A 25,360-nucleotide genomic window follows, 5' to 3' on the forward strand; every position below is an offset into this window, starting at 1 on the left:
CTGAGAATGTTGTCCATGAATCACCGAGAAGAACTCCCAGGTGTGGAGAATGGATTTTTGTTCCCTCTGCTGATCTGGGACACTTACCAGCTCCCGAGCTTTTTCCCCTTAGCACAAGCCTTCCCCCTCTGCCGGGTGCGGCTACCTGGGTGGCAATGCATCAACTCAGTTGGCCCCATCCTTACTCAAAATGGAGAAACAGAGAACCATAGCATCTTGTTGCAGACTTCCCTTCCTCACTCCCCCAAAATGTGCCAGTGCCCCCTATGCACCATGGTGAGCCCTGCCAGGGTAATAAGCATGGTCTCCAGCCTTTGTTGAATTCTCTTCCAGCTCTGTACACAGGCGCCTTCGTTTAAGCCTCACACCAGCCCTCTACAAGGCAGGACTAGTACCATCTACTCTTGTTATCCCTATTTTACAGATAGGGAAGCAGAGGCTCCAGCAAACATAGGAACATTTGTCCATGGTCACGTGGACAGTATATGGCAGAGCTGGGATTCACACTGAGTTCCATACTTTTCAACACTGCCATCTCTGAGGACTGTGCAGAGATGGCCAGGACATAGCCCTGCCCTCAGAAATCTCACAGTTTAAGTAGAGAGAACACTTCCTTGTGTGGAAAGATAATTCTTGGGTCCAGCGGAATTAGGTGCCCAAAACTCTGTGGGTGTTCTGGGGAGGAACTAGAAGGAACTCGTGGTGCATTGAACCTACTATGAGCCAGTCTCTGTGCTACATGCCTTGTATCCATGACTTCTTATAATTCTCACAGTAACCCCGTGAGGTTCATTTTACAAATACTAGACTGAAGTTCAGAGAGGTTATGTCGTTTGCCCAACACCACATAGTTCATGGGTGGTGGAGCAGGGCTTGAGCTCATACGTCTAACTCCAGCATATTCTCTTGCCCAACACCATGATAGAGACTCCATTTTAGTAGCGTTGTCAGGGAGGGAAGGCCTTGAAGGGGGAGGGGGTTGTAAGAGGTGAGAAGGGAGATAGGAAGGAGCAAGCATTCCAAGCTGGGGGCAGCAGGAGGCCCAGGGAGCAGCGAGAATTCCCGTGAATGAACGATTGGCCCAGTCCTCATCACCACCCCCAAATCCATCATATCTACATTACAGCTAATGACATGCAGTGGCTGCTAAGGGCCAAGTTTCCTTGTCTGGGGAGGTGCCGTTCCTCCCCCATCCCTCCAGCTCCTCCTGCCCCTCCTCTACCCTGAGCTCCCTGGGTAATTCACTAGATGTGGTCATCTACATGGGCGTGAACCTGTCAGGATGACAGATTAGCCATGGGACATCTCATTTGGGAAGAACTGGATTCATCCCTTGATCACTTCCATGCTCTCTGCTTCTCCTTACCTCCTGCCCAATCTGAAACACACCCTTTCTTAGCCCCACCCCCGCCCAGCCCCCCGCAAGTCTCCTCTGCGCAGCATCTCCTGGTTCCCTAACGGTGACCATGCATTGGCTCCGCAATGCTGGCCTTGTGAAAAGCATGCCCATGTCCATTTTCTCGGATCTTCTTTTATGCATGCAACAAGCATTTATAAGTGCCTACTGTGTGCTAGGCACCATGTCAAGTGCTGCAGATTACCTGGTGGACCAAAACAATTACTAGGTGAGGAGGGAGCTTACAGATTGGCTGGGGTGACCACCATTAAATCAAGTGATATATGTGGACGTATAACGATGGACTGAGATCAGGAGCCGACTGGAAAGGAACAGGATGCTCTGAAGCATGAACAGGAGGCAGCCGTGCAGATTTGGAAGCTGGGGAAGAGTATTCTGAGCAGAGGGAACAACATTTGGCAAAGGCTCAGTGGTAGAAGAGCAAGGTGTTTCAGGGTCTTTACCGCAACGCTGTGAAAGCAGTTCCCTGTTATTGTTGTGATGCCCATTTTACAGGTAGTTAAGGTGAAGAAACCCAAGAATACCCTTTTCTCCTGAACTTAAGGCAGGGCCTGCTTTGTTAGTAGACTGAACAGAAGTGGGCCTGGGGTGCTGCCAGATTCTAAAGTGTGCCTGGGGCACAGGTAGAAACTGTGCCGTCTAGGAGAAACATCTTAGCATTGGGAGCTGGTTCCACCAAAATCCTGGGCTCCTCTTTGTTTCCCAATGTCACCTTGTTCCCAGTAGGTCCGACGCTGTCTGATTTTGCAGGAGCGAGCTGGGGAGCACACTGGGGGCCTAGGATGGGTTTCTGGGCTCAGTCCGGAGGAGGTGCATAACCGAATGGAACTTTGTTTAAGGAACCCCAAGAGGCAGCATTGCACAGTGGAAAGAGCAGAAGTTTTGGAGTCCAACAGACCTGGGCATGCATCTGGGTTTACATCTTCATGACCTTAGGCAAATCATGTAAGCTCTCAGAGCTCAGGTTCCCTTGCTTGCAGAATGGGAGCCATGACGCCACGGATAGGGCTTCATGCCTGACATGCTCGGCTGGAAGTCCAGCATGTGGTGAACTCTGAGCCAGGTGGGTGTTTTCTTAGCTAGATTTTGTGAAGCTCTGGTTGGGTAGAACAGGTCAGTTGTGATTTGTTTAATTCATAGGTGGATTTCTCATTTTATAAGAAAAAAAAGAAAAACTTATTAATGATTCTTTTATATAGGGAGCTCCTCTTATAGTTTGAAAAATAAAGTAATTTGTTATATGCAACTGTGATTTGCCCAAGAGCACTGCGTTTCTCAACTTCATACGGAACTTAGCCACGTGTGTCAGCGTTGACCTGAAGAAGAGTTTTTAGGGGTAGGTCACAGGGCTCTCTTCTCTGACTCTGACCAAAAATGTTTGTCAATGACTTGGATGGGGTTTTGAGTCATCCTGCTCACGTTTACAGTGTGACGCAGGGAGGAAGGAGAGAGTGCTTTGGACAATGAGCCAGCTTCCAGCCTTGAAGAAGACTAGAATTGAATAAGCATAAATGTAATGGGTTTTTATTCTAGAAATCGGTGAGTCAAGTGCAGGCAGCAGGTTTGGTTTTCATAGAAGCAGGAGTGCGAGGTGTCAGGGTTTGGGTTGCCTGAGAGCTCAGCGGAAGTCAGCAGTGTGAGTGACTCTGCAAATCCTGGGCACGTGTTCATGGAATTCACATTTCTTAGAATGCACTAATGGAAATTCAGGCTTTCGAAAGTTTAGAGGGAGGGAGGTGGTAAGAATCTGCTTCCGTTCTGCCCTCTCGGTCCGTCTGTACCTGGAAGCATAGGTCCGGCCCTGAGGCACACTGTATGAGAACACAGTCCCAGGAGGGCAGCGTGGATGGTGGAAGACCCAGCACTGGCTTCGAGGAGCATCCGCAGGAAGTGGGGAGGTCAGCTTGGAGCAGAGGAAACTCTGGGAGAAGGGCTGTGTGAAATGCCTTCCTTCAGGAGAGCAGTTTGATCCTGAAGGGTCCGTGGGGGAGAGATCGCCCAGAGAGTGCTGTGCTCTGTGACTTGGCACATTCCACAAGGCTTCAAGCTTCCAGAACAGCCTGGCAAGCCTGTGAGTTTCCTCCTAGGGGTCAGGGAGTGGCCTCCAGCTGGCAGGGTACCGCATGAGGGAACATGGGCAGGGGGTTAGGGCGTGGATGCTGAGATGCTTTTTTTCATCACTACAGTAGTGAGTGAGGCCTTGGCAAGCCGACTGGCCTGGCTTGGCTGTTTCAGTGGAGGCCTGCCCCCTACCTACTTGCCTTCCTTCCCTTGGCTCAGCTGCCTCTGCAGGCTCCTCCCTGCCTCCCACTCTTGGGGTTCCCCAAGCTGCCTCAGCTCTGTAGGAGCCTGTGAGGTATAGTATGAGGCCTGAGGTCGTGCCATGAGCACGAAAGAACACAGGGGTCGGAATCCAAGCCTACTACATCCTGGCTGTGTAACCCTGGGCAAATCCCTTAATCTCTTGGAACCTCAGCATCTTCTTCTGTAAGATGGAGACACTACTCGCTCATGCACAGCCTTCGTGTCTGTGTTTCCTGAGCTTGTGTATGGATGGCTGCCTCCAGCATAGAGCCTGCTTGGATCTTGCTAGGGTGGCGTTTGTCCCTTCCTCAGGTGCCATGAAAGTTGCTGTGCTCTGTGACTTGGCGCACCAGAACCACACTCCCAGCCCTGTAAGGGAGGTGGTTAAAGCCAGACAGGTAAAGGCTGGGGTAAGGGCTAACACCTTCTTAGATAAAGCCAGAATGCCTTAAAGAGTATTTATGCAAAAAGAATTGATTCTTCTGCACCTTATTCTTCTCACTTCTACCGTAGCATAATGCTCCTATAGGCCAATGTAGATGATCTAGCTCTTGGGATAGTTGCAAAGTATTTCATTCTGATGACATCCTGTAACAACTTGATGATACTGCCAAAAACGTCCTTCAACACGGAACTTGACACACTTTTGCAAGTTTATCCCCAGGATCAATTTCTAGCAGAGGATTGGTGAATTAAAGAGTTTGCCTTTCTCATTTTGATATACGTTGGCAAATGGCCCTCTAAAAGAATGCACACCCCTCCTACAGTGTGTGAGCTGTATCTGTTTCCTCACGCCCTCATCAGCTCTGGGACTGAACCGAACTTGAATGTTTTGCCAGTCAACTAAAGAAGAATAGTATCTGATTTCTTTTTTCGGTGACACATGAGGTCGAGTATCTTTTCATGGATGGATCTGCCATTTGTATTTCTTTTTGGATAAATACTATTTACATTCTTGGCCCGTTAAAAAATTTTTCTGTTGGGAGGTTCAACTTATTACTTTAGATTTAGAGGGTGGTTTCTAGGAAGTCAGGGGTGGTCTCCAAGGGGGCTTGGTGGTGTTTAAATCGGTTTTCTCTAGGGCTCTGAGTTGGAAATGAGCCTTTTTGTCCCCCTTCCTGAGAGGGGCCGTCCTGGGCTTGCTCTGAGCTTCCTGGGACTCTCATCGTTAACAAGTATGAAAGCGCTGCGCCCCCCACCATCCCAATGCTGGACAGTACATCAGGGCAGAGCTCGTGATTGGATGGCTGGGTCGGGGGCTTGGTGTTGGACCCACTACTTCTGGGGTTGGGGGGGGCATGATGGGATGCCAAGGAAGAACATGTGTGTGCATGTGTGTGCGCATGCAGCTGTGTGAGTTCTCCAGAATTTCTATGGGAGGCTTGGGTTGCTAGGGGTTATATCCGCATAGGAAGCACCCCATTAGACGGTATATTCCAAGCTTACTAAAGCTGCTTTTCTGCACAGTAGGTATAACATCCAGAAAATGTCAGTTACCTATTTCCCAGGATAAATAAGTATAAAAATAAGAAAGATATAATCAATAATAAAATAATAATAACGGATTTACCACTTGTGTTTGGAGCCAGCTGATGGAGATTGTGAAGTTAGGACTAAGCCTCCTTTGGAACTGACAGAAGGAAGCCAGGAAATAAAAAGAATAAACTAACATAGGGTGTTTGTTGCAGGCCAGATATGCGCTAAGCACTTTGCATGCATTTTCCCACTTAATCTTTATTCAGACTAAGGCGTGTGTTCTTATTACTTCCCTTTACAGGCAAGGAAACGGAGCCTCAGAGAATTTGTCCAAACTCTTACACCAAATAAGGAGCAAAGCTAGGATTTAATAGTGGAAGTCGTTGGATGCCACACATTGGCTTTCCCTGTCTTTTCTCTCCAGCCCTGACCCCTTGGTTAAAGCTGGAGTGAGAGTCCAGGTAGAGGGTGGGAGATGAGGCTTTGGTGTTCTGGCCAAGGGCCCCAGCTCCCCAATCCCCCAACCCCCCTCTGCAGCCCAGCTGGCACCTCAGAAGACAGGGCTGGGAGGGGCGAGCCCTTACTTGGGGCTTTGGTGTGCAGCCTGGGAGGGCTGGAATCTATAGCTCACGCCTTTCCCTGCATGGGCCTGGGTGTGAGCGAGGGTGTGGGGAGGGGGCTTGCTCTCTGGGGGTGGGCTCTGGCCAAGGGAAACAGGCTGAGGTCAGAGGGAGGGGACCTCCCTCCCCAAGGGAGTGCCTGGATGACGTGACTTGAGGCGGGGGAAGGAGGTCGGCTTTGTGTTTCTATCTCACCTCCACGCCTGGCCAGATGGGTAATCGGTGTGGGAAGCCCGGCCAGATGCAGTCTCTGGCAGGCTTCCTTGGCTGCTGTGCAAAGGCTCTTCTCCAGCCAGCTTGGCAGGTTCCTCTTCCCATTCTCGGAGGGGACCTGGGAGCAAATGACATCCTAGAGTTGGCTGGGGCAGAGAAGAGGGTATCCTCTGTCCATGCAGCAGGAAGAGGCAGAGGCAGAGAGAAGTGGGTGGGGGGACCAGCAGACATGGCCTGGTACCTCTTCCATCATTCCAAATGACTCTGTATTGTGAGCCAGTTTTGGAGGAGGGGGTGGAGATTTAAAAAGTTTGCTCTCAGATCTGGGGACTGGGGCAAATTGAGAATAAAACAGAGCCTCTGACTTCTAGAGCTCGATGCTTTTCCTTTTTCAGTTGCTTACACCCTCCCTGCATCGAATATCTCTAGGTCTCAGTCACTCTTTGCACTGTCCAATAGTGAGCAGCAAAGCACCGTAGGCACCGCCAGAAACTGGGGTCCCTCTACTTCCAACTCTGAGATCTGTCCCAGTCATTTCATTGCATCCCAATCAAAGGTCCATCAAAGGTCCCTGAAGCCTTTGGATGGGATTCGTCAATCTTCGAGCGTCCCCTCCTAGGCTCCCCACCTCCCCTTCTCTCCTTCCCAGACCCCACACATTTCGCTTCCTGCCTTACATCACCAGGCCTGGCCTCGCCTTTGTGCCTGCTCCTCGCTCAGGGGCCCTTCATGTTCATCTCTTCCTCCTTTGGTCCTTAAATCTCCCCCCTGCCTTTTCTTCCCTCCCTCTCCAGTTCCAAACCATTCCAAGTTTCCCACCCAAGAAACTCTTCGGCTTTGACTTCTGCTCCTGTGTCTTCCTCCCCTCCTACTTTCTCCTGCCCCATCATTCCCACAAGCTTCACAGCCAGGGACTCTTCTGCTCACCTCCTGCCTCTCGCCGCCTCGGGTTTCAGGCTCTAGCTCCTGGTTCTCCCCCACGGCTCAGGTGATCGAATGCCCCGCCCCATCCCCCAGCCTTTGTCTGTGCCCTTTTTTCTGCTTTGGACACCCTCCCACCACTACCACCCTCTCCTCGTCTCCCAGTTTGCCTTCCTCATCTCTCAGCTTCGCCTCACCTCCAGCATCACCTCCTCCAGGAAACCATCTGCACTTGGTGCCTGTCTTCTGGATTCCCCCAGGATTGTGCACGTCTCTCAATCTGCCCTCTGCAGCAAACTACCCAGGAGCTGCTCTGGGGTCAGGACTGTGTTTTAGTTGACTTTGGGTTTACCAGTGCATGGTGCAGAGCCCAGCACATAGTAAGCACTCAATACTTCTTTAATGGACTGAACTGAATTTTATCAGAAAGAAGTTACATGTCTGTATTAAGGATTTACCATGTGCCCCATATCCTTGGATATTGTAGTGAAAACAAGGAAAGTTTATACTTTCCTTATACTTGCTTATAAGGAGTTTGTGGCTCAGTCAAGGACAGTTCTAGAAATGGATTGGGAGAATAGACACACATGAAATTCACCATCTCCGTCTCTGGTGCTGAAGTGGGTGCTGTTGCTACAGGTTCCCTTAAGGGTTTAGTAAAGGTGGGGAAGATTGTGGGCAGAGAGGCTGGGAGGCCTGAGGAGGGTACAAGGTGGGTGGGATCAGATGAAAGGAAGCTGAGCCAACCTCCAGGCTCAGGACCATGAACAGACAGAGGAACGGATCTCTAGAGAAGGTGAGCAGATTTCACTAGTTCTTCAGTTACTCTCCTGTGGGCGCTTCCAACATCGGGGCAGGGTTAGCTGATTTTCAGGGCAGTTTCTCTGTCTTGGAAGCCAAACAGGAGCTGATGGTGTTCCCAGTTTGCTGCTTGATTGGGGAAGTTTTACCGCACACCATGCTCTGCCGGGGCCAGTGAACTCTCCAGGCAAAGAGAGTAGGATGTTGCCGGCATCAGTTCTCTCCAGTTGGCAGTGGAAGGGAACCTGGTCTCTTCCCTGCTTGGTGCATTTTAAGCCAGGCTTTTTTTTGAATCAGCCAGGTGCACCTACTATGTTCCAGTGTTGGTGATCTGCAACAGAGGCCAGGTTAAGTTTTCTCCAAGACTAATGGGTGTGACATGACCCCTGTCTACACAAGCCTGTTATGTACCAGTTGAAGGGGCAGAGGGAGCACCAGGGCTGAGACAGTCCATGGAGGCTTCTAGTAAGTAGTGGGCCTTGACTGGACCTTCGAAGAATTAAGCAGGCTAAGAGGATGGAGAAATGGAGTCCTTCCTGGCGAGAACTCCTTAACTGAGAGTGACATCTTTTCCCTTCTAATATATTAAAAAACCAAAAAACAAAAAACCACAACAACGTTATTGAGATATAATTTACATAGTATACAATTTACTCATTTAAAGCATGCAATTCAGTGTCTTTAGTATAGTCACAGATAATGTGCAGCCATGCCCGCAATTTTAGAACATTTTCATCATCCAAAAAGTAGCCATTATTCCCCATTTCCCCCAGTGCCGCCACCCCCAACCCTAGGCAACCACTAGTCTATTTCTGTCTATAGATTTGCCTATTCTGGGAACTTTATATAAATGGAATCATATAATATGTAGCCTTTTGTGTCTGGCTTCTTTCACTTAGCATGTTTTCAAGGTTCATCTATGAATTAGCATGTGTCAGTACTTCATTCCTTTTTATCACTGAGAGATATTCCATTGCATGGATATAACACATCATTTTATTTATCCATTCATCAGTTGGTGGAAATTTGGGTGTTTTCACTTTTTGGTTATTATATAATATTTACAATACTGCTGTGAACATTTGCATGTAAGTTTTTGTGTGGACGTGAGTTTTCATTTCCCTTCGGTAGATACCTTTAATAGAATTGCTCAGTCATATGGTGACTCTATGTTTAAACATCTGAAGAAGTGCCAGACTGTTTTCCAAAGTAGTTATGCTGTTTTATATTCCCACCAGCAATGTATGAAGGTTATAATTTCTCTACATCCTTGCCAACACTTATTAGATACAAGTTCATTATCAGATACATGATTTGCAGATATTTTTTCCCATTCTGTAGATTGTCTTTTTAATTTCTTGCTGGTGTCCTTTGAAGCACAACAGCTTTTAATCTTGATGAACTCCAATTTATCTGTTTCTTTTTTTTTTGATTGCTGTGTTTTTGGTGTCATATCTTAGAAACCGTTGACTAATTCACGGTCATGAAAATGTTGCACCTGTGTTTTCTTCTAAGACTTTTACAGTTTTATTGCTCACATTGAGGTATTTAATCCATTTTGAGTTAACTTTTGTATATGATGTGAGGTAGGGTTCCCTTCTCATTTTGGATCAAGTCAAACTGAGGTCTAACCTACCGCCCCAGTTGACAAGTGGTGCTTTGCTCTTTGCATTTAGGTCTCAGCTCAAACACCTTCTCCTGAGAGAGGCCTTCCATGGCCATCTGTCTAAAGTAGCCACCTCCATTGTAATCAGTTTTGGTCACTGCACTCCATTTTATTGGACCACCAGAAATGATCGTATATGTGCCTGATGCTCCCCATGCAAGCAAGCTTCGAAAGGACAGACCGCCTGGCTCCCTGCTGGTATGTCCAGCACCAGGTGTGTCCTGGCCTTATAGAGTTGAAAGTGGACGGCTGAGTGGGAAGAAATTCTCCAGCAACATCACAGATGGGTGGTCACTCATCCCCTGCCCTGGCGATCCCATTACTTCACAAGACAGTCCCGTCCATCCTTGGGCAACTCTGGTTGGAAAGCTCTTCTTGACATTGGGCAAAAAACCTGCTTTCCTATAATTTGCACTCCTTATGCACTGCCATCCTTTGGGTACAACTGGAGTGAAACCTCGCATATTGAGAGTCCTTTAAATATTTGAAACCAGCTGTCATGTGTCTCCTACATGCTTCTCTGGGCTCAGCACCTCTAATTCTGTCAGCTGTTCTTCCTGGAGCCAAGAAGGGCTGGACTCTGACCTCTCAGTCACTGATGTAGGCCCCACAAAGGTGGAGATGGCCACGCGCTGCCAAAGAAAGCAGAGGCACAGCCACTGTTCAGAACTAATGAGCCCTGGTGTCTTTGTTTTCTTTTCTCTGTTTGAGCTGGTGAATTCCAGAATTGGAGGCGGAACTTTGAGAAAAAGTATCGACTACAAACTCCCTAACTAGACCTCTTGAGGGCAGAGCTGACTCTTAATTGTACAAATTGCAGTATAATATTGCTTTCTATTTAAAGAGGGTTTTTTTGTTTGTTTTTTTTTTGTTTGTTTGTTTTTCAGTTAGTCCAATAGTCTTTTTGATATTGGTCCACCTTACTGGTTCTCAACCTGTAACAACCAGTAGGCTCGCCTCGGGAGCTCTGAAAACTACCAGAGACTACCCCACCTTCCGAGATCTGATTTAAATGGCATGGGGTGGGTGTTTTCAAAGTACTCAGGTAATTAATTGTATGGGTAGACAGGTTTCAGACCTTGGCTTCAAGAGCTCAGCACTGAACTTGAAATCTCCTCCTGCACCCCAAGAATCAGCAAATGTTGGATGTTAGCAGATTAAGAGCTGGCATTAGCCAGAGGACAAGCTAAGAGGACACAGTTGTTTTATAAGACAGAATCTTGTTTTAAATTATGAAAGCCATACATCTTCAAATATAAAACAATATAGAAGTATATAAAGTGAAACTATTCCATTTTTTTTTGGTTAACCCAAATAACCATTATTATCAGTTCGTTGCATTTTTCCAGATTTTTAAAATGTACACATATGTGCACATACACAACACCCCGGTACACACACCTCCCCACCAAATGAACCCGTTCATATTGTATACATACTGTTTCGTAATCTGTTATTTTTCTTTTCCCCCCATCCTGTTGACATTTTCCCATAGCAACACAGAAAGATCCATCTTATCATTAACAGATGTATGAATCATAATTTATTTGACCATTTTTTAAATCAATAGATATTCAGTATTCTTCACTTTCTGCAGTTACAAACAGAGCAGCAATGAACATCTTTATATACATAAACACACACAACACACGCACATATATACACCCACATGTATATACACACATTTGTGCGGATAAATTCTTAGAGATAAAATCGCTAAGTCAAAGGGAAAGCAATCTTGGGATAGAGATTGCCAAAATGCTCTCCAAAAAGATCGTTCCACGCTACCCCATGCAACAAAATTCCTAATGATAGCTATTTGCCTTGTGTCAAAAGTTGAGCTTTGCTGAGCACAGCAGAGAGGAAGGTATGAGTGTGTCAACTGGTGGGGAGGAAGTAGTGGGGGTCATTTCCCCCGCAGGCTGTGTGTGGAGGAGTCCCTGGCCTCTGGCCTTGCCTAGCTGCTGTGTTTCCCAGGAAGAGGAAACCAGGCTGTGTGTGTTAACCTTTGCCTTGCTCTCCAGGGTGTGACGATGGAGCGAGACACGTTCACAGGATGTGTGTGTCCAGGTCAGTGGGCCCAGGTCAGTCATTTATTTGGGAGTCTGTGGGGTGACAATCCTCCTTTCCAGCCCTTTTCTAGATCCACTGGGCCACATCCAAGCCACAGGAGTGTGACCCTTGTTATGGTTCACGAGAGGTTACGTTTAAGGTTTCTAGGACTCTAGCTTCTGAAATGTCAACGTATATCTAGAGTTTTTCTGATTTTCATGGTAGGGCGAGCCCCCTCCCCCTACCTTGGGCGTGCTGCCACTCTGGGCTTCTGGGCATTACCCAAGACGTTCACTGCCCACTTCTGGGCCTCTCTGTTGGAGCACCTGCTGGCTCTAGGTGGTCAGACCTGTTTCTCCAATAAGCTGGCTTGGGGCCAGAGGGTGGTGGCAGGGTTGGAGGGAGGAAGGTACAAAGGTTCATGTGCCCTCAGGCACTCTCGAGAATGTCCCAGTGGGGACCATGCCCAGAACTCTAGAAAGCCAAAATGGGTTCCTTTCTAGACCCAGGGCTTAATTGGTGCCTCCAGAAACTTCTAAGGAAGAGGCTAAAATTCTAAGAATACAAAGACCACGTCAGTTACTTTGAAAGGGAAGATGGGGAATGGAGTGTTTTATGGATGGCGAATGGACGCCCAAAGAGAGTGACAACTTTTCATGCAGCTGATCTGATTGATTCTAAACCATGCGAAATAGAGTGCTGGTCTTCATGAAGGGCTCCTTACCTGCCACATGGTGGTCTCAGTCCCAACTAGTCACCCACACATGAAGCAACCAGTTGTCAGAGCAGCAGATTGAACTATGAGGGCAAACCCTGTGGCAGGGCCTCTGCCTTGTTCCATTGTAGCTATTAAAGAGGACGAAGTGGTCAGGCTACAGAGTCGAGGCCGTAGCTCTTTCACATGCCCCTGATCTTGACTTAGGGATCAATTACTTCTCTAGGTCTCTTCATTTGCAAACTAGAGATGACAACAATACTTTCCTCATAGAATCCTTATAAAGAGTAAATGAGATAATATGAATAAAGTGCTTAGCAAGGCCTGGACCTTAGTAAGTGCTCAATGGATGGGTGTGACTATTGTTATTCCTAAAGAAACAATAGTTTGCGGTATAAGAAAAAGGTTTGTAAAAACAGACTCTTCCTCTATTTCTCTTCTAGTTCTGGTGACTGGAAGGACAGAGCTTTGACAGCTTGAACCTTTTTTAGAGGTCCACACAGGGGTTGTAAATCCCGGGAGCTCCTACTTCATACACTCATTTCCCCTCCAGGAAACACACACATAAAAGAAGAAGGGAAGAAAAGCCTCTGCCCTGCGGGGCCTGCCACAGCCCTCCAGTTTTTTCGGAGGGTGCTCCTGAGGAGGGCCATTGTCTTCTCCCTGCCCAGGCAGCAGAGTTATTTTTGTTCTTCTTCTTTCTCAGTCTGTCTTGTTCTTAGTAGTAGTTCTACCAACTCCGTGCGTGCGTGCGTGCGTGTGCGTGCGTGTGCGTGTGTGCATGCATGCGTGCGTGCGTGTCCCCATCTGTTGCCCACTTCCTGCTCTCTTCCTACCCCTATTCCTGTTCCATGGCCAATGGCCCCTCCTTCTTCTTGGGTGTCTAAATAGCTAATGTGCATTAGGTACTTATCCTGTACCAGATCCTATGCTGAGCACCCCATGTGCATCATCATCACATTTAAGGGGAAGCTCCCATTGTGAGCCACACTTTGCAGCTAAGGAAACCCTGACTCAGAGAGGCTAAGATGCTTGCCCAAGCTCACACAGCAGGGAAGTGCTGGAGCTAAAATTTCAACCCATCAAATGCTTTCAAAGCCTTCTTCCCTCTCTGTGATGCCAACACTGCCTTTGGTTCTCTCCGAGCCTCACTTTTTGGCACCCCATCACTCCATCTCGCCCTGTGCCCAACTTGATTTGTTAGTGGGAGTCTGGCTGCCCTAGCTGAGCTGTAAGGGTCTAGAGGTTGGGGACTTTGCTTCATCTTTAGCTTGGCACAAAACTAGGCACAAAGTAAGCACTCACTAGACATTTGCTGGTTGCCTTATTCCTTCACTTATTTAGGAGACACAAAATAAGCACCTCTCAGGTGCAGCGTTATGCTGAAAGTGATATGCCACGTTCATTTCATGATCCACCTTCTGGGAGCTTCCATTCTAGTGAAGAGATACAGGATTAGCTCACTGAATCTTTGCCGTACCCCAAAAGTGAGGTAGCCCCTGTTATCCCCATCTTGCAGAGTAATAAATGGAGGCACCAGTGATATGGAGGCTTCCTTCAGATCCTCTGGCCTACCCTCTACCCTCCAAGTTAAATAAGCAACCGAGGCCCATGATGAGTGAAAACAGCGGCAGGTGTTTTCTGAGAGTGATGGGTACCTGCGGAACTCTCTTGAAGATGTTCGATACTGGCTAGAGGCCTGCTTACTGTCTCCTCCACCGAGCTCCTTTAAAAAGCCCTTTCTCCCAGAGCAGGACTATTTGGCCCGGGTCTGCACCGGCAGTGTCTGCGTTTTGGAAGAGACTGGTGAACCCATGGCTCTGGGAAGGCCATTCTGCCAGCATGCACCCTGTCCCTCCCAGAGCTGGTCTGGGGTTCACTTATGCTGTATTTACTATGACTGCTCCATAAACCTGAGGTCCAGAGAAAGCCTGGAATAGGGTGATCGGAGGAGCGGAAGGTTCTGCCAGCTGGTTGTTAACCCTTAGTCAACCAGTGCGTGTGCATGCTGGAGTGGAGGTCGCCCTCCAAGTCCAGGCTTCTAAGTGGTGGTTGTTCCCTAAATCAACAGCCCCCTTCCTAGCTAACTGATCCCACCATATAGTGGCGTGAGTAGGTGAAGGAAGATTGTCATTGAGTTTCCATTTGGCCTGGGGTCAGGGGCAGCTGGCAGGGGTCCAGGGAAAAGAAGGCCTTCCTTAGCAAAGATATACCATTTCCTCCACAGTTCCTAACTCCTTGTCTCTAACTGTACTTTTCTTCAGGAAAAGGAGCAACAAGTACTTACTGGCACTTTCTAATTAAACACAGGCAGGTCCTACGCCTTCTAGGACTGGTCGGGCCCTAACTTTGGGTCATTAATTGGTCTCAGCCCAGGTCCAATCATGGACATCCCTCCACAGGAACTGGGCCGGGCTTCATGCTCAGTGCTCTGGCGTTACGCTGCAGGTCTGATTTGCATCAAGGCTGTTTTCTTGTTGAAGAAGACTTGGAAGCTGTGGAAGTCTCGGAAGCCTCAGACATTTCTGGGCTTAATGAGCTGAGCAGACGGAGAGCAGCCCAAGATGGCCTCCGAGTGGGTGGGCTGGTGAGACCCAGCCGTCGTGCGGGTGTCTGATGGGAGCTTCCTTAGCTGTGTCTGTGGTGGAGAGCCTCTAAGAGGGTGAGCGTGGCAAGAAGACATCAGACTCTGAGGCTTCCTCTGCGGGGAAGCTAGATGCAGTCCCTGGTCTAGAGTGAAGCTTCCTAGACGCCTGCCATCTGCCTAAATAGCCAGAGACAGGGAAATAGAATCCATGGGCTTTTAAATCCAGAAGGAAGAGAAACTCCACCTGGGAAACATAAACCGAAGTAAAGCGCGTGGAAGCAGAATGTTTAACTTCAAACCTTTCTGGGTGACCCAGCTGCTGGGTAATGTTATCTTGGCTGATCCTGTGACCAGAGCAGTTTATCAGGCCCCCTGATGCAGGCCCAGTAAACAGAGCTGGCTTTCTCAGATGACCCCTGCCCCGTCCCCCTTCCCCTCCACCTGCTCCTTCTCAGTGGTTTATCACTAGGATTTCCAGTGCCGTCAGAGCCAGCTCAGGGAGGCTTGATAAAGCCTGACATGGAGCGGGGTGAGTAGGGAGAGTGTGGTTTGGGCTGGAATTTTGTGTATCCATTGCTCATCTGGAGAGATTATCTAGGACATTCAGGGTTTGCAAGAAAGCAGAGGTACCTCCTGCTCACTTGAGATAAAGGGGCCTGGAGACTGTCCTCGGATCTCTGGGCTCAATTCCAAGAAGGTCTCTGACTGTTTCCTCAGCTCAGAGTTTAGACTGTCCAGGATGGCAGGTTCGGGGGGCCTCTAGCAAATCTCAGAGGTTTGGGAGAACCTGGGAATAGGGGTTCATTTCCCCACCCACACACATGAGTCACCTTCGTGTTCATTCTGCACAGGAAATGGAATGCAAGATGTTAACAGGAGAAATCCTTTGCCAGGCAAGGAAATAAATATGTTTTGGGGGGAAGCATGGCTGTGTCCTGTCCTGGTGGTGCTTACCAGGGCCACATGGACAGCTCTCGCCTTACCCCTGCCCTCTGGCTATTTCTCCACAGAGTGTGTCTTTGGTGTGGGTTCGGGTCAAGGGTTAGACAGAGACAACTCCCTGTGACTTTTCAACTATTTTGAAGAGTAACGGGGAAGGGTCTTTTACAAGGGCGGCATGCTCTGGTCATGGGCTGTTGAATCGTAGACTGGGAATTGGGAGGTCAGGGTTCCCATCCCAGCTCTTCCACTAACCAGGTAAGCACACCTGCAATGATAACCAGTCAGTGGATCAGTTCCAGCAATTCTAAATTCTGTGCTCATCCAACAGAGGAGGAGCCTGAGGGCCTGAGAGGCTGGGCTGAGGTCTCACAGCCAATAAGGAGGGTCCTAAGAGTAAAACCCAGGAGGGGCTCTTCCCTAGCTAATCACTGTCCTAGGTCCTAGGTTTCTCATCTGCAAAAAAGAGGCTTCCCAGCTGCCAGAGGCCCCCCTGGGAGGCGGAGGGAAGCCCCTAATTACTAGGGAGGGTGGGGCACGGGTTATTTTAAGCCCCAGCAAAGCCCTTCCTCTGGGCCCCACTTGGTTGGCCGGAGAGAACGGCTGCTGTCTCATAGCCGGCTAGTGAGTACGGGCTCTCTCCTGGGAGGGCACTGCCACGGGGCCTCCTAACAGTGCATCTGCCTGGGCAGAGGTCAGGAAGGCAGCACCTGGTCTTGCATAGCATCTGCTCCCCACCTGGGACCTGCTGGAAGGGCAGATGCAGGTGGGAGGAGAGATGTAGCTGGCGGGATTTGGGAGTCAAGGAGCTGGGAGTCAGCAGGGGGGATGGGGTGGGTTATGACCCCTGTGAAAATCTCAGAGCATCCTGCCACAGTCAGCCAATTGATTATGAGGGTTTCCTCTGTGTTAGTCTGGTTTTGTAGCATTCCTAACCGTTGACTTCTGTCTGGGCCCCGGGTTCTGTCTCTTCTTGGTCTTGGGCTCTCAGAATTGACCTGACTCCTCCATGTTCCTCTAGGCTCACCCCCTAGGCAAGGAGTGTATGGACTCTTCAGATCATCTATAGCTTTATTTAAAAATATGTCATTCAGTTCTGATCATGTAGTTTGATTTAAATATAAAACTACTTGGTCAGAGAAAATATTCTTAAATTTACGCATAGAAGGGTAGTCCAGTGTGGTGAAGAGCATGAGGATTGGATTCGGCTAGACCCGGGTTCAAGTCCTTTGCTCTGCATTTTGCTAGCTACGTGACCTTGGGCAAGTAACTTAGCTTCTCTGAACGTCAGCTTCCTCCTGTACAAAATGAGGATAACAATAGTGGCTACTTCACTGAGCTGAGGATTAAATGAGCTAATGCATATGAATGTTTTACATTGTGCTGACCTGTAGTAACCAGTATCTAAATGGTTTCTACAATTTATCATATGAGATATATGTTTACATGATATAAAGTGTCGCCTGTCCCTACCTACTTATTATAATAATAGTCAATAGTTTATTTGGGGCTTGTGAAAGTAGTAACCTTTTATTTTATGTTCATTTCAGAACAAACGCTCCACCCTGAACAAGGCTAACTTATGACTTAGAGATAAGAGGAGAGAAGGGACTAGATTCAGAGCTTGTCTTCCTGGCTGTTAACTGAGCGACCAAACAGAAAGCCTCACACTCCTGTGTGCAAAACCCTTACTATAGACTGAATGTTTGTGCTCAGACCCCCCAAAAAAGGTCACACATTGAAGCCCTAATCCCCAATGTGATGGTGTCTGAGCTGAGGCCTTTGAGAGATGATTAGGTTTAGATGTGATCATGAGGATGGAGCCCCAATACTGGAATTAGTGACTTTATAAGAAGAGGAAATGACTAGAGCCCTCTCTCTCCACCACGTGAGGGTATAGCAAGAAGGTGGCCATATACAAGCCAGGAAGTAGGTCCTCACCAAGGACCTTGGTCTTGGACCTCCAGCCTCCATAACTGTGAGAAATAAATGTTTGTTGTTGAAGCCCCCCAGTCAATGGTAATTTGTTACGGCAGCCTGAGCAGACTCAGACAGCCCTGCCCCGTGGGGAAGCCAGCCACCCTGATGCCAAGGTATCTAAATGCCTTTATGCTAATGCTCCTTCCTTCTCACAGTGGCTGAGACGTCTGGCTTCTCCGCCCACTTTGTTCTTCTCACTAGTGGAGTCCCCCAGACCACTGAATCAGAATCACTAGGCAGAGGCCAGGAATCTGAATTTTAACGAAGCTCCCCAGGCGATTCTGATGGATGTCTTGGCAAGGGAACCACTGTCGTCAACCACAGTCACTCTGGCTCTTCTGAGGGAAGAAGCAGGGCAGAGGTGTCGCTCGTGTCAAGTCAGTGCTCTGCTCTCCCCTGTACCTACAGTCCTCATAGCGGGCACCGGAGGTGAAGTTCAACAGAATAGCCCTGAAACTGTGTGAGGGGACCCCTCCTTCTAACTGAGGCCTCTCTCAGGAGGGTGTATGTTTGGTGTGGGTTCAGATAAAGGGGACAGAAATGGTGGGAGCAGGGGACTTTTCTTCGCCAGCCAGCAGTCCTGCCCACCTCCTAGGCAAGGGGGCCATCCAGAGCCGTTGGAGGTAACAGCCTGGGAGAGCCCGATTGACCCTGGGAACTGGCATGACATTGGAAATGGGGCCCTGAGATGCCTTCGTTTCTGATAAGTTTACCAGTTTCTATGCGCTAACATCTCTCCTGCAAATGTGCGTCTCATCCAGCGGGTCAGTTTGCTTGTTCAGTGGAGCAAAATGTTTAGAGCACCTGCTCTGTGCCAGACACTGAACTAAGACTTGGGGATATAGAGACGAATCACACCTGTCTGAAATGCTGTGGTCTTCCGAGTGCTTTTCAAAGTGAGTTCTGAGGATCAGCTGTGGCAGGATGCCCTGGTGTGGTCTCCTAAAACTATGGATGCCCAGTGGTAACAAACGTACCACTCTGGTGGGGACTGTTGGTGGGAGAGGCTGCGCGTGTGTGAGGGGAAAAGGGAACTCTGTACCTTCGGCTCAATTTTGCTGTGAACTTGAAACTAATTTGTGAAAATAAAGACTTTAAAAAATAAAATAAATAAAATACAGGTGAGCCCCCAAAACCCAGATCGACTAATGCAGAGTTTCAGGGGGCAGGGCCCTGGCATCTGCAATTGTGAAAGGCCCCTTGCAAATCCTCATTCACTCTAAAGTTCGAGACCCAGTGGAAATTAGCTGCTCATGTTTTGTTTGTTTTTTTTTTTTAACAACTCCAATTTTATGTTCATTGTATAAAGTGCATATGAACGAAAAGGAAATTAAAACACTTGTAATTCTACCCTCCTGAGACAATCATCCTTAGTATTTTATTGAACACCCTTCTAGATGTTTGTATTTAAACACATATATATACATATATACATATAGATATAGATATAGATATAGGTACAGACATAGATACACACACACGCGCGCACACACACACACACACACATGGCATCTATGTGTAGCTGACACTGTGCTAGGCCCTGGGAACAAAGATGAGAAAAAGAATGGTCCCAGCCATGAGGCACCCACAGTCGTGTTAATTGATGCCTGGTACCACTTGAAGCCCAGCCTTAGTCACTCAATCCCTCGCTCTTATTTTTACCTCACAGGTATACATCATCAACGTGACCTGGTCCGACTCCACATCCCAGACCATCTACCGGAGGTACAGCAAGTTCTTTGACCTGCAGGTGAGTTGGTCTGAGCTCAGGTGGTGCCCAGTTCTACCTTCAGTGGCCTGAGTCCCTGGCAGGCTGGCCTCGCTCACGTCCTCACTCATCCAGAGAATCTCCAGCAGAGCTCCCAGATTCAGAGTCTAGGTCAGAGCAGAGAGACAGGTGAGGAGCCTTGATGGCCGAACAGGGCTTCGCTCAGCCTGAGATATTGCAGGCAGACACTTGAGGCTTTGTGGGGTTCCTCAGATGGTCTTAACAGTCATGCTTTGTCACCCTCCTTCTCCTGGAGGGTAGGAAACCAGGGTGGAGAGGTGGAGGACGGCTACGGGTGCTGTGTGTGAGAGCAGATGTGTCGGTAAACATCCAGGGTGAGGCACAAGCCACCATGTCATTGCAGGCAAAGAAAAGCAAACACACGGAAAAGATCGAAACAAAAAAACAAGCAACTTCTTGAACTGCAGACACAAACTGGGCATACCACTGTGTCTGTCTAACCGAATAAGGCTCTTGCTGCTCTGTTTGTTTACGTGTGTCTGTCTAATGTACACAGGCGTGTTCACAAAGCGGCGTGGTGGTATGGATCCCGCAGCTCCGTCGCGAATACCTCCCTTGATGCCAACTAATCTGGTTTGGCCTCTTTGGGTTACAAATGATAGTTTTACACTTCAGCCAAAAAGGAGACTTGGTTGAGAAGGATATTCCAGGGACACTTATGCAGTCGACTAGATGGCGTAAAGGGGAGTGAGGCAGTGGGCTCCAGGAATACCTGCAACCAGGTCGCTCTCCCTGTTTCATCTCTGTTTCTCTCTGGGCACTGTCTTCAGCTTCTTTTACCTCATATTCTAAGGAACTTGGCTGTCAACAGTGCCCACATGTCTCATCTTGTGGTTCCCAACAGCAGAGACACCGACTCTCTCCCAATTCCAAATTGAAAAATCCTCGGGAAGACTTTGGCCCAATTCGGTCTGGTGCCCCCTCTGGACCAATGAATATGGCCCAGAGTAAGAGGGTCATGTAGTATAGACGTGGTCACTAGGGAAGCCACCTGTGTGTGTCAGAGGGAGGCACTGGAGAAGGCAGAATCATTGCAGCTTGGGCAGCAACCTACACCAGGAAGGGAAGGCCCCAAGAGGTTCTAGATTCTTCCTTAGGGCTGCGAACCTGGTTTAGGCCAATAAAAACATAAAGAAGAGACGCCTGGCTTTCACAACCAAGGTTCACTCCTTGCTGTTCAGGCCTTTGGTACTGAGTCATCTTGGAGAGGCCGTGCCTACATATTTGCCTTCAAGTACCCGATTTTAGCCCATTGTTCTTATTGCTATACCTTTGAAATGAGCCAGAGGTGAGCCAGCTTCCTGTATTATAAATCCTCTCTTCATTTAACAACATGGTATCGAATATCCCATTGAATATGGGATTAAAAGCCACTCCTTACCCTCCTCCTGCCTTCATCCTCTTTCCCCCTCAGTTCCTGTCCAATCTCCTTGGGTTTTTCTGGCATAAACTGGTGGGGTTTGCTGATACCCTATCAATGGGTATAGTGTGCTGGACAGGAAATGATAACTTAGTTAGGGTGAGAGAACCCTGAAAGCACTCATTGATGAGCCAGAGGGGGCCTGAGAGCCCGTGGAAACTCTCAAATCAGAACTTTTCTTCCCCTCTTTCCATTTTGCTCCCCCACCCCCTCCCGAGTTTCGGAATCTCACAGGAAAGGAAGGCTGGTCCGCCCCACTTCTCCCTCGCGTGGAGGGCTCACTTCCCGTGTTTTGGGAGGGGACACATGTCATGGAGTAGCTTGTACGATGTGCTGGCCCTAGCCACGAGCATGGCCAGGCCGGACCACGTGGGTCATCAGCACCCTGTAGATGCAGTTCCGAAGAGGCTTGAGATGGTTCTCTGGAATTTAACCTTGGAGACCATCATAGCATCTTTGCGAACCCATTTTACAGAACTCATGACGTGATGACTTTTAGTCGCATGCGTTTGAGAAAGCCTTTCTTATTCATCAGGGTCCCTGGTTTTAATATGGCATTGCCAGCTCCATCTCTGGTCACTGGTGGCCCTCAGAACTCAGCTTCGTGAGAGGCTGTGTGAGAGAGTTAGAGCTTAGGCTCTAACTGGAGACACAATGCCTAGGACTGGTTACCGGCTCTGTCACTGTGTAACTCCAGACAGGTTCCATGGCTTCTCGAGGCTCTGTTTTCCCATCTGTAGAATGAAGATTGGAATAGTACCCTCCTGGTAGGGTTGTTGTGAGGATTAAATGAGTGACTCCACATTTTTCCTGACACGTGGTGATCTAGTAAGTTACCCCCTAGGTTGTCTGGTAGTGTTGGCGAGTGACAAGCATGCCGGGCTGCAGTTGAAGGGGCTGGGGCTTAGCGCCTCCTCCTCTCAGAGTGTAGCTTTCTTGTTTTCCTCCCTCAGCTTCACTCGGTGCCGAGGGGCTGCTCTGTGCCCTGGGCTGTGCCAGAGTGTTCAGAATCCTGTACGCCGCAGGGTCTCTCTGGAACTGGCTACTGGGACAGGGCAGGAGTGTGTCGGGAGTCGGGGTGGGGCCCACAGGTGACTGCTCTCAGAGTCATTTTGCTCCCCTTGTTGTCAGCAGAGCCCCACCTTGGAGCTCTGCAAGGCCCGAGCTGACTAAGCCAGCCTGGGGGAAGCCGCTATGCTGGCTTTACTGACTCGAGGTTCTGGGCCTTCTGGCTACTAGTCACCCCTTTCTCCTCAGAAAAAAAACATGTATGTACAGATGTTCACAGACAACCCTTATGGACCCCCAGTGAAGAACTACTGAGCTGAACCAGTTCAGATCATTGACATTCACATCTCGTACTACCTGGGTATCATTCAGGGGTTTATATACAGTGTTCAGATAATAGCAGTGGGCCTGCGCACCCCTTTGAGTGACTCCTAGGTCCTTTCCCTCCCACAGGTTGGTTCCCTTGTCCCCAGACTTGCTTCTCTTATTTCTGCTTCTTCAAATAGTGTCTTTTGCTCCTGGTGGAGGTCAGGGAGCCACAAGGAAGCCCTGGCCTCCCACCTCTCTTATGTAACCCCAGGAATCGTGTGCAAAGTGATGCCGAGCAGTCCCAACCTCCTCTGGCCCTGGGCTGAGGGCCATGGGGTATGTGCAGATCCAGTTCCGCTTGGAATAGCTCAGGTACCTCTAGTGTCCTTCTCCCTCTGTCGAGCAAACCTGGAGCTGATCAGCCGTGCCCTGCCCTTCAGGCTCCATGGCTGCAAGGCCAGGAAGCATATGAAGGATGCTGTCACAGATCTTGGTTTTTCCATCTCTCTCCACTGCAGCTTCCACATCAGGACAGCACTCATGTCCCCAGCCCATGTGCAAACTAAGATTTGAAGCTGAGCATCACTCCGGGTAATCATCTTCAAAGCTCCTGCCAGGGCCTACTTGCTTTGCGTGTGCTTCTCTGGGGAGATCCTTAGGGTTGAAAAATCCCCGGCATATACCAGGGCAACTGGCCCTGAGTGGGCAGCAGGCAATGGGGAGGCAAGAGCGGGAGGTTGTGCTTGGAGAGACAGTATCTCTTTGATGTGACTCATGGCACTTAGAACTCTGGTGAAGCACTGGGGAGCTATTCATGGTGTTGGGGGAGAGGAACCACAGATAACCTGGTAACTGCTCATTCCACACTTATCTGAAGCCTTCTCATTGTACAGGGCAGATCATTTATCTTGGTGTTTCCTGTCTACCCCCACCACTCACACTCTTCATACTGGCTACCCGGGATTGGGGTCACCAGATAAATATAAGATGTCCGGTTAATTTTGAATTTCAGACAAACAATGAATACTTTTTTTAGTATGTCTCAGATCTTGCATGAGACATACTTATACTAAAAAAGCTTTTCACTGTATATCTGAAATTCAACTTTTATTGTGTGTCCTGCATTTTCACTTGCTCAATCTGTCAGCCTTGCTGTGGCTGTGAGTGGTGAGGGTGCAGATACAAAGATGAATAAGCAAGGCTGGCTCGGGGTAAGAGTGGACTGGCCTATGCTAAGGCCTCCCACACATTTTCAGTATTGTAGGGCAGAACACGGCTGAGGACAAGGTTCCTTCCTTACAGGAGTCCATATTTGGCGGGAGAAGTAGACTTTTAAGCAATTAAGTCTACTGTAGATGAAATATATAGTAGATTTAGGTACAAGCAACATGCTATGGGACGAAGGGGAAGGAAGGAGCATTCTTCTTGGGAGCGGGGAACAAAGAAGATGCCCATATGGTTTTGATTGGTGATAGCAGCCTAGAGTGATATAGCCACACACTTCTACTCCAGTTCGGAGGGATTTGGTTGTTCTTTGAGAATTATACTTATCAGGGTAAAGTATGTCCCTAATTTATTTCTTAGTTTGTTCATTCATTTATGCCTGCTTGCCTGCCTCCTTCTGTCTGTCCATCCATCCATCGACCTCAATCCGTCCAATCTTAATGCCTGCTTTCTGTGTCCCAGGCAGTATGCCAGGCTCCAGGGATTTATTGATGAGCAAAAGCAGATGTGGTAACTGCTTTTATGGGACTTATAGCTTAGTGAGGGAAGACAGTTAAAAACACATATATATTCTTTTATACTATTACAAATGCTACAAAGAAAGGCACCATAGACATATTATAGGGAAACCTTATACTCTGGGATCAGGGCAGGCTTTCCCGAAGAAGTAAGTTTTATCTAACAGATCAATGCAGATCAATGAGTTATTTTATCTTGGGGATCAAGGGATACTTTTGAGGGATCAGGGATTCTTTTGTGCTTCTAATGAAAGCAAGACTTTCTCCCCAGACAAATGCACGAATGTACATATACAATTCTAATAACTTGATTGGTCATTCGCAACTCCCCTCACTCCCAAAGTCCTTTCATGGGCACCAAGATAGGACCCCAAACCTTCCTCTCTCCCTGTATCTTCTGCCTTGAGCCTTCAGAGGCAGTGGTTCTGCCTCCTTTACACACAAGGAGCTGTGCACTGAATCCAGCCCCTCTTCCTGCCCATTGGGAGGCACTGGGTATGGAGGCTTTAGACCTGTGCTGTCCCACTCAGTAGTCAGTAGCTACATGTGGTTATTTAAGTTTAAATTTAAATTAATTAAACATTTTAAAGATTAAATTTTAAAAAATTAAGTTTAGTTGATTTTTAAAAATTAAATTTAGTTTCTTGGACATACTCGCTTCATTGCAAGTGCTTCATAGCCACAGTGGCTAGTGGCTAGGTATTGAGCAGAGTAGAACATTTCCGTCATCCCAAGTTAAGTGGAACTATGCTGCTTTAGACCATCCGGGACACAAACAGGCTTGATCTGGCCTTATGTCAACCCCAGAGTATTCTGCCATGTCTTAGTCCCTTCCCAGTTGCCCTCTAAAATTTTCTAGGGCCCCAGCAGAAAGAGGGAGACTATACTCTACCATGGTTTGTCCCATCGATAGAGCAATTAGAATTCAACAGTATTTCAAACATCTCTCCTGGAAACCAGGTCGGTTACTAGAGAGGGCTTCTAAGAAGGGCATCTCAGATGTCAAGTTGAGGACAGGGAGAGGAGAGGCTCTTGTTCTTTGAGAGGAAATTGGTTTCTTCTAAAAACAATCCACCACTCAGTCCTATCTGACCAGGAAAGGGACCTGTCCCAGAGGGAGCTGGCCAGGACAAGGTCTGATGTTGAGGCCTGTTTAGTTAAAAGGGCTTGGATTATTTGGAGGAGCAGTTAAGGAGAGAAGGAGGAGGGTGAAGGGCCACAGATGCTCTTAAGTTGCCTTCTCACTGGCAGCTGGACCACATTTTCAGCCTCTCTAAATTTCCTTGCACAGCTCCTTCACTGTGAAGGATCTCCCCCAAGGCCTGGCCCCTCTGAGGAAGGACCGGAAGGCTCCATCGAAGGTTGTTTCACAATCTGACCTACAAGGCAATTACTGCAGCA

The 25,360-nt window shown here is 48.4% G+C and overlaps 1 protein-coding gene across 1 annotated transcript in view; it reads left to right on the forward strand.

Annotated features, from left to right (window-relative positions):
- Nucleotides 1-25,360, forward strand: part of SH3PXD2A (SH3 and PX domains 2A) — a 214,242-nt gene that overhangs the window by 23,221 nt on the left and 165,661 nt on the right. Inside the window, 1 exon segment of the mRNA XM_025039155.1 lies at nt 19,361-19,441. Within this exon segment, the coding sequence (XP_024894923.1) occupies nt 19,361-19,441 (81 nt within the window).

This window comes from Pteropus alecto, unplaced genomic scaffold (assembly GCF_000325575.1).
Source record: "Pteropus alecto unplaced genomic scaffold, ASM32557v1 scaffold177, whole genome shotgun sequence".
In the NCBI taxonomy this organism is placed as follows: domain Eukaryota; kingdom Metazoa; phylum Chordata; class Mammalia; order Chiroptera; family Pteropodidae; genus Pteropus; species Pteropus alecto.